Source organism: Lynx rufus, unplaced genomic scaffold, assembly GCF_022079265.1.
Source record: "Lynx rufus isolate CCGP_SWC_20201006 ecotype Redwood Valley unplaced genomic scaffold, mLynRuf1.p SCAF_1, whole genome shotgun sequence".
NCBI lineage: Eukaryota > Metazoa > Chordata > Mammalia > Carnivora > Felidae > Lynx > Lynx rufus.
The window spans coordinates 228,559,150-228,572,315 of record NW_025814823.1 but is presented as its reverse complement, the minus strand read 5'-3'; the positions used below and the strand labels follow the sequence as shown (position 1 = coordinate 228,572,315).

The window sequence follows — 13,166 nt, the reverse complement described above, 5'->3', positions numbered from 1 at the left end:
GAACTATCTGTGCTGATACCTTGATTTTTAACTCCCTAAGAGTCATCTTGGGCTTCTGACATCCATCTCAGATCCTTCATGTAAATCGCAAAAAGAAAACAGAATACGAGAACTAAGGAGAGCTTCTTTAGAAGCTAGCTCCTGTCCCAGGTAACATAATAATAAGACATCCAAATGCAAACATTCTAATCCTAATATTCTCTAGGGAGAAAAGTACTAAAGTATAGCTTGGTAGAGCCTGTTCTAACTTGGTTGTGATAACTCTTATTATGAAGTTTTTATACCTTTTATTAAATACCTCCTTCTAGAATGTTAGCCTATTTCCTCCTGTTTTAGTTCCCAGGGAGCTGTATTTTGGAAAGAATATTGTTTTGGAGGCAAGGAAACCGGGTTCTAAACTCACCCTTACTGCTTACATCTATATCACATTAGCAGTCACCCAGCATCTCTGGGTCACAGTTTTCCAACTGTAAATTGACCATCTTATTGAAAGTCGAATGTCCAATAGTAAGTATGATTTTTAAATGCAGTTAACCTCTGGGAGATAAAATTAAATAGTGAATACGTATAGTTTCCAGGAAATTAATGAGTTCGTGTATTTTGGTAAAATTCCCTAAGGGACAGCTTAAGAATAACGGTCTCATTTCATTATTTATATCCCAGTATCTAGAAGAAATTATACCATAGGCGTTAAGAACGCAGCCTTTCAAAAATGAGAAATAATAACTATTCAGACAGACTTACTGATCTTCGCAAAAGTGTTTTTTAAGTACGTCTCAATGTTCAGTGATGTCCAGGTCAGTGCAGCCAAGCCAGGCTGGAGAGCTTCGTCCACTTTAGCCAAATGAGGGACCATCAGTTGCTCTATGGTGGGAGGCATTTTTGACTTCACTCTCTGGTATTCGGCCAGCATCATCTGCAATGAAATGGAGGTTAAATGATCAATGAATACCACACTTCTACTATCTCGTTTTTTTCTTGTCCAAAAGGATGGCTTTTAGTTAAAGTCCAGCTGTAGGGCTCCAACAGTAGCCCGGCGGGTAGAGTGGCCAAAACAACACAAGAATGGGAGAGGCAAAATCTCTCCCTAAATACAAATTCCTAATCCAATAAAATACAGCTGAGAGAAATTAAGAGTAGGAGTTTCTCACCCCTTCCCCTGTCCAAAAAGGGGAGAAAAGTTCTAAGGTCAAGTGACTTTCTAGACCAGGTTACCAATGACTTAGTCTGTGCATCACTAAGCTCATTCATTCAACTTTGTATGCTGGCACCACCCACTTCCTGCTCCTCTGGGCAATTCCTGTGGACCATACTCATCACCCAAAATGCTGGGGTCACCAGAAATCTGCCTCAGCCCAAAGGAAACAAAAGCAAAAATGAACTATTGGGACCTCATCAAAATAAAAAGTTTCTGCACAGTGAAGGAAACAATCAGCAAAACTAAAAGGCAAACAACAGGATGGGAAAAGATATTTGCAAATGACATATCAGATAAAGAGTTAGTATCCAAAAGCTATAAAGAACTTATCAAACTCAACACCCAAAAAACAAATAATCCAGTGAAGAAATGGGCAAAAGACATGAAGAGACACTTTTCCAAAGAAGGCATCCAGATGGCTAACAGACACATGAAAAAATGCTCAACGTCACTCATCATCAGGGAAATACAAATCAAAACCACAATGAGATACCACCTCACACCAATCAGAATGGCTTAATTAACAACTCAGATAACAATAGATGTCGATGAGGATGTGGAAAGAGGATCTCTTTTGCACTGCTGGGGGGAATGCAAACTGGTACAGCCACTCTGGAAAACAGTATGAAGGTTCCTCAAAAAGTTAAAAATAGGGGCGCCTGGGTGGCGCAGTCGGTTAAGCGTCCGACTTCAGCCAGGTCACGATCTCGCGGTCCGTGAGTTCGAGCCCCGCGTCGGGCTCTGGGCTGATGGCTCAGAGCCTGGAGCCTGTTTCCAATTCTGTGTCTCCCTCTCTCTCTGCCCCTCCCCCGTTCATGCTTTGTCTCTCTGTGTCCCAAAAATAAATAAAAATGTTGAAAAAAAAAATTTAAAAAAAAAAAAAAAAGTTAAAAATAGAACTACCCTACGACCCAGCAGTTGCACTACTAGGTATTTATCCAAAGGATACAGGTGTGCTGTTTCGAAGGGGCAGAGGCACCCCAATGTTTATAGCAGCATTATCGACAATAGTGGAAGTATGGAAAGAGCCCAAATGTCCATCGACAGGTGAATGGATAAAGAAGATGTGGTATATATATACAATGGAATATTACTTGGCAACCAAAAAGAGTGAAATCTTGCCATTTGCAACAACATGGATGGAACTAGAATATATTATGCTAAGCGAAATTAGTCAATCAGAGAAAGACAAATATCATACGACTTCCCTCATGTGAAATTTAAGATACAAAACAGATCAACATAAGGGAAGGGAGGCAAAAATAATATAAAAACAGGGAAGGGGACAAACCATAAGAGACTCCTAAATATAGAGAACAAACTGAGGGTTGCTGGAGGGGTTGTGGGTAGGGGGGATGGGCTAAATGGGTAAGTTAAGGGGCATTAAGAAGACACTTGTTGGAATGAGCACTTGGAGTTATATGTAGGGGATGAATCACTGGCTTCTACTTCTGAAATCATTATTGCGCCATATGCTAACTAACTTGGATGTAAATTCTAAAAAAGAAAAAAAGAAAAAAGAAAAGAAATCTGCCTCAGCCCATTGCTGGAATTGTAAGCCAAATCTTTTTTTTTGTTTTAAGGTATCTATATATTTTTGAGAGAGACAGAGACAGTGTAAGAGGGGGAGGGCGGAGAAAGAGGGAGGAGACAGAATCCCAAGCAGGTTCCACACTCAGCGCAGAGCCTGATGCAGGGCTCGAACTCACAAAACCATGAGACTGTGACCTGGGCTGAAACCAAGAGTCAGACACGTAAGCAACTAAGCCACCCAGGAGCCCCACGCCAAGTCTTGATGTAAGACCCAAAGCATATAAGGAGTCAGGAACCAGCATTGATCCCACCAAATGTCACGGCTTTAGGTATCATCTGTATGCCAAAGACAACTAAATTCACATCTCAGCCCAGATCTCGCTCCTCAAATCCAGAAGCAAACAAGGCCTAAGCCTCTTCAATATCTCCAGTTGAATATATAAAAGACATTTCGATTTAACATGTCCAAAACTGGAAGTTGGTTCTTCCCCAAAACCTTCTCTGCCCACAGCATTCTCCATCTCAGCTGACGGTGGCTTCTGTCTGTCTCTCCCGCCCACAGGCAACCCATCAGGATATCTTGTTGGTTCCATATGCAAGAGATCCTATATCTGACCTGTTTACCATATGCAGTGCCACCACTATCGCTGACTCTCCTCTAAATTACTGTAACGGTCTACCGTTGTCTCCCTGCTTCCACTAATGCCCCGTACAGTCTGTGCTCAATTTAGCCACAAGAATGACCCTTTCAAAATGTAAATCAGCCTGGGTAATACCTCTGCTTACATAGCCACATGCCTTCCCATCTCATCCAGGGATACAAGTTCTTATGTTGGTCTACAAAGATCTACCCAATCTGGTCCCCATTACTTCTTTGATCTCATCTCTAATCATTCTTCTCATCCCTTACCTACTCTTGCCCTACTGTCATCCTTGCTGGTCCCTAGCCTCAGGTCCTTTGTATCCCCTTCAAATAATTACTCGAATGCCATCTTCTCAATTAGGCCTGTCCTGAATACCTACTTCATATTGTAAACCATCACCAAAAACCACCCAAACATTTTATCCTGTGTCCTGCTCCATTTTTTCCCATAGTGCCTATCACGTTCTAATAAACTATGTAATTTATCTATTTAGAATGTTCATTGCTTATTTTCAGTCTTATCCAACTAGAATATAAGGACAAGAGTTTCTATAGAAAATTCTCTTCAAGAATTTTGTCTGCTTTGTCCAATGCACCTGAAAGAGGTGCATATAGGAGGTGATCCATCAATATTTCCCTAATTTATTAATTAGTTGTTATCAGAAGGAGTGCTTGTGATTACAAACTCAAGGGTTCTGTCCTACAATGAAATTTACCTGTTGTATAATATTGAACTGTGTCGGTATTCTGTTCATATATTACCATTTGATAAATTTTTTTAATGTTTATCTTTTATTTTTGAGAGAGAGAGAGAGAGAAAGTGCAGGGGAGGGACAGAGAGAGAGGGAGACACAGAACTTGAGGCAGGCTCCAGGCTCTGAGCTGTCAGCACAGACCCCAATGTGTGGCTTGAACTCACGGACCAGTCCGTAAGATCATGACCTGAGCCGAAGTCGGACACTTAACTGAGTAAGCCACCCAGGTGCCCCATACGTTACCATTTTATTTATTTTTTTTTTTAATTTTTTTTTTCAACGTTTTATTTATTTTTGGGACAGAGAGAGACAGAGCATGAACGGGGGAGGGGCAGAGAGAGAGGGAGACACAGAATCAGAAACAGGCTCCAGGCTCCGAGCCATCAGCCCAGAGCCCGACGCGGGGCTCGAACTCCCGGACCGCGAGATCGTGACCTGGCTGAAGTCGGACGCTTAACCGACTGCGCCACCCAGGCGCCCCCATACGTTACCATTTTAAATAAGACTAAAAGTACTTGCAGCCTACCTTTTTTCATAATGTTATTATTAATAATAATTAATTATAAGAAAGTAAATTTAATGTGCTTCTTAAATACAATTGTTTTTAAGCTCATATTTGTAATGTGCATGTTGATATTAGTTTGTCATTAGATCAACGTTTACCCAAATGTTTTCCCTGAACTACTAGCCCTAAGAGATTCTATAAGGAAAAGTGGTCCCTGGATGAATAAGCTTGGAAACCACTGTATACATGATCCCCCTTCTTGGAAAGTCACAATGAAAATTAATAATTCTGCAAAAACCACAAGAAAGAAGTAAGAAACCCAACGGACTTTGTGAATTTTGTTAAACCCAACATTTCCCAAATGGACCACATAATCCTTTCTTCATACAATACTTTTCTGCAATTTCTCTATATCCTTTCAATTTCCATGAAAACCACTTTGAAAAAGCCTATGTTGGATGGTTCTATTAGCAGCTACTTATACATTTCCTCAATCAATTATCCACGGCTTATCTATTTTCAACGCCCATCACTTATTCTACCTGGAAAGCAAATCAGCAGACCTTCTACCTCTCACCTTAATCCTTTAACCCCATGAGATATTATTCATTTTATGATGACAAACTGAGGCTTCAAAGGGTAAAACAATTTGCCCAAAGATAATGATTTGTATCCAGATCAAACTGGTTTTAGAATCCATTCTCATAACTATTAGTCTATGTGGGCTCATTTCTTTCCTGTTTGAACTACACTCCAAGGAACAGATGAAGAAAACAAGCTCTCAGCATAACTGTGGGAGCCTGGGAGCTCTGTTAAATATTCAGCACAGTAACTGCAACATCTGAGGTGGTCCTCCAACCTACCAAAATATCTGCTCTTACCAGTTACTCATGTTGCACACTTGTCCTCTTCTGTCAGACCCATTAACATTGGGGCAACCCGTAGCCTTCTACTCCACTTTACCTACATTCTCTTCCTTGGAGATCTCATCCAAGACAATGACATTAAATACCAACTATATTTTAAGTTTATCTATTTTTTTTATTCATCTCTACACCAAATGTGGGGCTTGAACTCATGACCCCAAGATCAAGAGTTGCGTGCTCTTCCCACTGAGCCAGCCAGGTGCCCCTAAATGCCAACTATATTCTTAAAATTCTCAAAAAGAAAAAAAAAATTTAAAAATAAATTTAATAAAAATAAAACTCTCAAAACTATGCCTTCCACTTTGACTCCTCCACTCTACTCCAGACTTACATATCTATCTGCATGGATAATATTTCCACTTAGATCTCTCAAAATCATCTTCTACTTCAGATGGACATTATTGATTTCCTCCTGTAGTTAGTTTTTACGATAGTTTTATCGTGCCTTTTGCTCCCACTTGAATTCTTGCAATGTCTTCCTGGTGCATTCAAACTTATAACCTGGGTTTACATGATCGGTGATGAGCCGGCCTCCGCCTTCCCTACAGTCACATTCCCTCTCAATCTCCACCTCAGTCATCCTGAGCACTTGCTATCCCTCAATAGTGACATACCACCAGATTTTTTTTTTTTTTAATGCAAACTGGGCCTAGCCAGAAAGAGGAAAAAATTAAAGTACCATACCTTCATGTTACTGAAGTTCTTTTTGTATACATCCCGTTTCTGGAACAGGGCAGCCGCCAATGGTGACACTTCCAGACCCATCTGTGACATGCACTCTGTCTCTCTAAATAAGGTTAATATCTGTGGGTCAAAGTTTACAAACAATTCCCCCGTGCCTGGAGCCTTCACCAATAAAGATGCCTCAAGTCCAATGTGAATTTCTTCAATCTGTGTCAAGAGATCAACATTTTTACTATTAGAAAGTTCAGTGCCTCCACAGGGGGTCTAGCTCAGTCATTTCTGGGAATGATGACCAGTAAGTGTTCTTCCTTGGATTTGAGCTTCTCAAACTAAAGACGACACTCTTCTTCCAAGGTCACTTTCAGAAAAGTGCCTTCGAGCTCTTGGTAGTGATGCTATGCAGTCAATCTGACAAAATGCCTGGGTCATGACCCTCTCACACCCAACAGGTAAGTGGACACTGCAGAGGCTTCTCAAAACCCGTTTAGCTCCCTGATACAGTCGTGCCCAACTCATTATTCTTCCTAATAAACGTTTTATTCAACCCACTAAATTCGGTTTTAGTTATCTAGAGAAACTATGAATACCACCATGGAGACCTCTCTGTTATTGGCTCAGGCACCCAGAGCTAAACCAGGAAAATGGGATAGCATTTTAGGGGGCCTGTAAGGCTGAATTTCATCCTCTGAGATACTTCCCGTCAATCTACAAAGACATACAAGAGTGGGTAGGGTATGAAATACAATTTGATGAACTTAGGATAACCAAAGAAAATTTAAGATTTCGCTTTACAGAGACATACTAATGTTTAGCAACACATCAAGGAAGTTAATGGATTAGAAAAAAGTCAGAAATCCCAATCGACTAGGTAAAAGAACCAATAAACAGGATCTTCTTTCTCTCTTAGGAGTTTGTAAATTAAATAAAAATGAGTTTCTGTTACCTGCCTTATAATTTTTTTCAAAATCAATCATTATTTTTCTTCATGGACATATTATACTCTTTGACTGATTACCTACATTCAACCAAACCTGTCTTATGAAATACCCACAAATCCAACTTTCTACAGGAATAAAATGCTAGCAGAGGGTTTCCTCTTGACCTGGCAATGAACACGTCTTTGAAGGGCACACATGTAGAGACTCACTTGTTGAAGCCATGCCCTGTGGTAGAGAACTTCAAACTCCAGGAGGACTTTGGCCACCCTGTTGTAACTGCGAATCACAGGCTTGGCTTCAGCTGTCTGTAGCACAGCCGGGTGCTCCTGGAAAAGCTGCATTGGTTGCTGAATCCTCTGGAAGAGCTGTCGGGCCCACAAAATCTTCCCAGCAATGGGAGGCTGATCTCGACCCAAAGGAGGATCGCATTTCTGCTTCGTATACAGCTTGGAGATCATACCGACGTCAGCCCCATAGTTTTCAAGAATACGCCGATATTTGTCATCAATACCAAGATTAGGTATATTCAACCTGAAAAAAAACAAAAAGTGAATGGTTTGAATGAATGGGAAGATACCTAGCAATCTCCTTTATTAAGATTTATGTTAGGGGCACCTGGGTGGCTCAGTCAGTTGAGCGTCTCTGGAACTCAGCTCAGGTCATGATCTCATGGTTCATGAGTTTGACCCCCCACATCAGGCTCTGTCTGCATTGACAGTGCAGAGCCTGCTTGGGATTCTTGCTCTCTCGGCCCTTCCCCCACTTGCACACTCTCTCTGTCTCTCTCCCTCAAAATAAATAAATAAACTTTAAAAAAAAAAAAAAGGTTCATTTTAAAACCTATGGCAATGGAGGGGTCCCTAGCTGACTCAGTCAGTTGAGCATCTGACTCTTGATTTTAGCTCAGGCCATGATCCCAGGGTCATGGGATCAAGCCCCACATCAGGCTCTGTAATGATACTGCAGAGCCTGCTTGGGATTCTCTCTCTCCCTCTCTCTCTGCCCCTCCCCCGCTCACTCTTTTTTTTTCTCTCTCTCTCTCTCTCAAAATAAATAAATAAACATTCTTTTAAAAACATACAGTAATGGAAAAAAATGAGATATTTGGTTGGCATATTTAAAAAATCAGAATAGTATCAATCCATCCATTATCTCAATAAAGTGGCTTTAAATAATAGTATTGGGATGCCTGGCTGGCTCAGTAGAGCATGTGACTCTTGATCTCAAGGTCACGAGTTCAAGCCCCACATTGGGCATAGAGTTTACTTAAAAAAAAAAAAATAGTATAACTCCTTAAAATCTAAGCAAAACCATTAGCCTGGTAAGAATTTTTTTTAATGACTTAAACATTAAGTAATATTATGATAGATAATCACATGGTAGTTCAAAGCTAACAGGAAATAAAACAAACTCTTAACATCTGAAGAACTTAAAAACTCTGACCTTGTTATGCAGACTGTCGAGAAAGGATTTTAATTAATAATAACAAAATAAGCTAAACTGTGTTCATATGGCCCCAGTTTTAGAAGACAGAATAGAATCTGTTTCAAATTTTTACCTTTCAAATTTCTTTAACATACTTAGAGCTTGATTTGTGTTCTGAATCTTTTCAAATGTAACATCCATGAACTTCTGCAAGTCGTTCTGAAATGGAATAAAGTCTGATTGTAAACAGTGAATTCTCATTGGAAAAGTCCTCTTTCCTTTAATTTTTTTAGAGTACACATTCTTTAGTTTCAGATGTACAACATGTTGATTGAACCAGCACTCACCACATAGGTGTGGCCAACGGCTGTCACCATAAGTTATTACAATATTATTGATTTTAAAAAGTCCTATTTAGCAATAAGACAGAAGAGTTCCCCATTCTCTACGAGCACACATAATATAGGAAAAAGCATAACAGAAAATTTAGTCCTCCCCTGAGCTTGAAAGATAAATGCCCAGAAGCCATAACAAAGAGGGTCTTGAAAGCCAGGGCAATCACAGGACCTGGCACGAAGTCAGGCTCCATCGGCTTGGGTCGGATACAGGGCCTGGGGGGCAGGAAGTGGGGTTTTATCTCAATGTGGGTAGAGAAGCGGTGGGGTCCTAACACTCTCAACAGATCGCTGTAGAAAGCCACAGCCCTTGAAATGCAGCCCGGCCCAAGCAACAATTCTGTCCACAAGGTAGGGAAAGCAGCATGGGGGCTTGCCATCTGCCCAGAGTCATGAATGGCTGAACCAGGCCCCCTGAATCGGGATCCCGCACCTCCTCTGTAAAGGGCCAGACAGTAACTATTTTCCGCTTTGTGGGGCATAGGTCCCTTTCACAACCACTCACCTATCACCATATGCAGAGGCAGCCATAGCTGCATGGAGGGTTTGGCCCTTGGGCATAGCTTGCTGATCCCTGCCCTAGAGCAAATGAGATCCTATGTCTGCACCACACCTAAAAGAGGGGTCCGAGTTTAAACTACACACGAGATGGGGGGGTGGGGGAGGGGCAGTGTCTAACCCAAGAAATTAATATAACAGCTGCTCTGGAATAGCGAAACCACTGGGGCCCCAGCAGAAGAAATGCAAAACTACTCTGTAGAAACACTTCCAGAGCCCAGGAACATAAAACCACTACAGAAAAAGAGATTAGTAAGTAATTCCTAAGAATTTCAAAAGGAATGACTTAAATACCAAACTTTTAAGAAACACCTCTTTCATTAAGCTCTCAGATCGATTTTCCAAAATGATTTTCATTATGAGTTGTCCTGAGAACCTCACATATCTTACACTATCGTACAATTTTATGTAAAAAAAAAAAAAAAAAAAAAAAAAAAATCGCACCAAAAAATGAAGCACGTGATTTATTCTTGGTCATTCTAAGATTTAGTACAGTTGTCATTAAAATCTAAATTAATTCATTAAAGACAAAAAAAAATATTTCATTATTTTCTATCTCATGCTTCAAGGTAAAGGTACAACCAATTCTTCTCAATTTTACCAGACGAAAATTTTGAGCCTCTACAATTCTAAAGGGATCATTAACTTACACACAACTGGGAAGCCAGTTGCATATGCAGTGAGAATTAGTACCAAGATGAGCTTGACTGTACACAAATCATTTGGCAAGACCAGTTGGAAGTATCCAGGACACCACTGGAAACACTTAACACTTGAAGAAACATTGCTACCTGGGGGGCTCCCTGCCGCATTCAGCAAAGCCCCAAAGCTGAAGGATCACTACACCTATCACAATATATTCTTGCTCTCAATACTTCTCACTACTCCTACTAAAACTATATATACATATATATATACACACACACATAGACCATTTTACATATGTTATATATTATACATATATTAAATGACGCTATTTCTTCTGCAAAAACCACATCTTAGGATTGAGAAATTGTCCTGCACTAAATAGTACAGTTAGCCTACTAAACAACATTCAAATGTTGTCACTACATTAAAAAAAAAAAGAACAACTGTGTATAAACCATGCACAACTAGAATATTTGCAATGCCTCCATTACCTCCCTAGAAGCTACAGACAGCAGCTTTACTGAGCCCTAACATTTGCACCTGGTTTTCCTTGCTTTCCTACCCTGTGGCTTCACAAAGTCCTATGCTAAGCTCTGTATGAATATTTAAGACCTTGAATTAGTCTTCTTTTCCCTCTTCCTTAGGCCCATTCTGAGAGTCTTATGGAATCTGGCCATGGAATCTTCATACTAGTCCTCTTACAAGTTCTGGGCTCTCGGGTCCTTCTCAGACTTCTCTTGCCTCAGCTTGACATCTCAACAGCTGGTCCTTTGCTAAATCCTTCCTCTGCCTGCTAGGCTCTGCCTGCCAGACTTCTAATGGCTCACCTGGTTCCAAGGCATTCGCTCTCTGACCTGTTAGCACCAGCACGAACCCAGGATTCCAGGCTCTGATCCCCTGGACACAACCCTGATCAAAATCACTCATGCACTGCCACCCCCCACCACCACCACCCATGCCCTCTAGTCTTTATCTTGGAGATACCAGTTACTGGTCCCCTCTATCTCTTATCTCCAAGGCTCATCACCTCTGTCCCCAACTCTAACCAGAGCTGTAGGAAAGTCAGTATTTTCATCCTGATTTTATACAGACAAGAGCTGAATTCAGTGAGAGTGGGTGAGTAATTTAAAGGAGAAAGGCAGGGGTCTCCTGAGTGCTTCAGTCAGTTGAGTGTCTGACTCTTGATTTTGGCTCCAGCCATGATCCCAGGATCATGGGATCGAGCCCCTCATCAGGCTCCACACTGAGCATGGAGTCTGCTTGGGATTCTCTCTCTCCCCCTCTGCCCCTCTCCCCTGCTCACAGTCTCTCTCTCTCTCTCTCTCTCTCAAATAAAAAAATTAAAATTAAAAAATAATAATAATAAATTAAGAAGAAAGGGGCTGGTTAAGAAAAAGAGAATGGAGGGGCACCTGGCTGGCTCAGTCAGTAGAGCATGTGACTCTTGATCTCAGAGCTGTGAGTTCAAGCCCCACATTGGGTGTAGAGGTTACTTAAAAATAAAAATCTTGGCGGGGCGCCTGGGTGGCGCAGTCGGTTAAGCGTCCGACTTCAGCCAGGTCAAGATCTCGCGGTCCATGAGTTCGAGCCCCGCGTCAGGCTCTGGGCTGATGGCTCAGAGCCTGGAGCCTGTTTCCGATTCTGTGTCTCCCTCTCTCTCTCTCTGCCCCTCCCCCGTTCATGCTCTGTCTCTCTCTGTCCCAAAAATAAATAAACGTTGAAAAAAAAAAATTTAAAAAATAAAAATCTTGGCAAACCGTAAGAGAACTGAGGGTTGACGGTGGGGGCGGGGAGTGGAAATGGGTGATGGGCACTGAGGAGGGAACTTGTTGGGATGAGCACTGGGTGTTGTAAGTGATGAATCATAGGAATCTATTCCCGAAGCCAAGAACACACTGTATATACTGTATGTTAGCTAACTTGACAATAAATTATATATTTTTTAAAAATCTTAATCTTGGCATGTTAAAAAAATATATGTACCTTGAAACCATATGGAGAAATAAAGATCTCGATAAAGGCAAATACACGAGCAATTATAAAAATAAATAATAAATAAATAAATCTTTTAAAACAATAGAGACAAAGAAGTCAAAGGAAAAATTGGTCATTCAACCAAAGAAACAAGTAGACCACGTCTGAGGTGTAAGATGAGATAAACAATAGTGTTGAATTAAAAAAAAAATTATGAGAATAGGCACTAGTAATCTACAACTGATGCTTTAAAGCCAGGCTGTAGGGCATTTATAAAATTATATTCTTGGTATTACATAAAGTAAGCACAGTCTTGAAAAGGTCTCCCCACTCCTCTGGTGTCCCCCACCCATGTCTGTTCTAGCATCAGCCTCCTCTCCAAAACCTCCTCTCTGAAGCTCCACCAGTCCCAGCCAAGCAGAAGACAGGGTTATTCTCCTAGGCTCACATCCTACCCTCACGGGTCGCCGCAATTATCAAATCCTACCTGTGTTCCAGGCTGTCCTGTAAGTTGCCCTGGGACTTCTTTAGAATATGTCTTTTTATCTTTGAATCCTCACTTCCGGGCACGGTATCAGAATATTACACTTTTAGAGTTGGTCATTTTAGCCACTATTTGCCCTTCCTTAAATAAGGTACTCATTATTCTAACATATATGTGCTTGTATTTTAACCATATCACATGTCTGCCTCTGGCTGTGAGCTCTGAGGGCAAATCTACTTGATTTACTTCTGTCTTTATAACCCACAGCAAAGAAGCATAGTTGTTAATTGATGTACAGTAGATGCTTGTTTAATTGCAGTAAATCGAGCTCTTACGAATTCCTTACTCACACACTAATTTGGCAAACATTCCTTCCGCTCTCTCCAGTTAGGTAAGGTGCCCTGGAGACACAAAGAGGAATGAACACAAGCCCTGCCCTCAGGGTGTTCACCGTCCACTTCTATCCACCCCCACACAAGCTACTAAAGTGCCGTGTGATC

General features: G+C 41.1%; 1 protein-coding gene across 1 annotated transcript in view; it reads right to left on the bottom strand.

Moving 5' to 3' along the window:
• DNAH5 (dynein axonemal heavy chain 5) overlaps nt 1-13,166 on the bottom strand; it is a 231,275-nt gene that overhangs the window by 189,755 nt on the left and 28,354 nt on the right. The window contains exons 13-16 of the mRNA XM_047077331.1: nt 8,741-8,826; nt 7,392-7,713; nt 6,245-6,451; nt 745-916 (exon numbers count right to left, since the gene is read on the bottom strand). Coding sequence (XP_046933287.1) covers nt 745-916; nt 6,245-6,451; nt 7,392-7,713; nt 8,741-8,826 — 787 coding nt within the window. The remainder of the gene's footprint in view (nt 1-744; nt 917-6,244; nt 6,452-7,391; nt 7,714-8,740; nt 8,827-13,166) is intronic.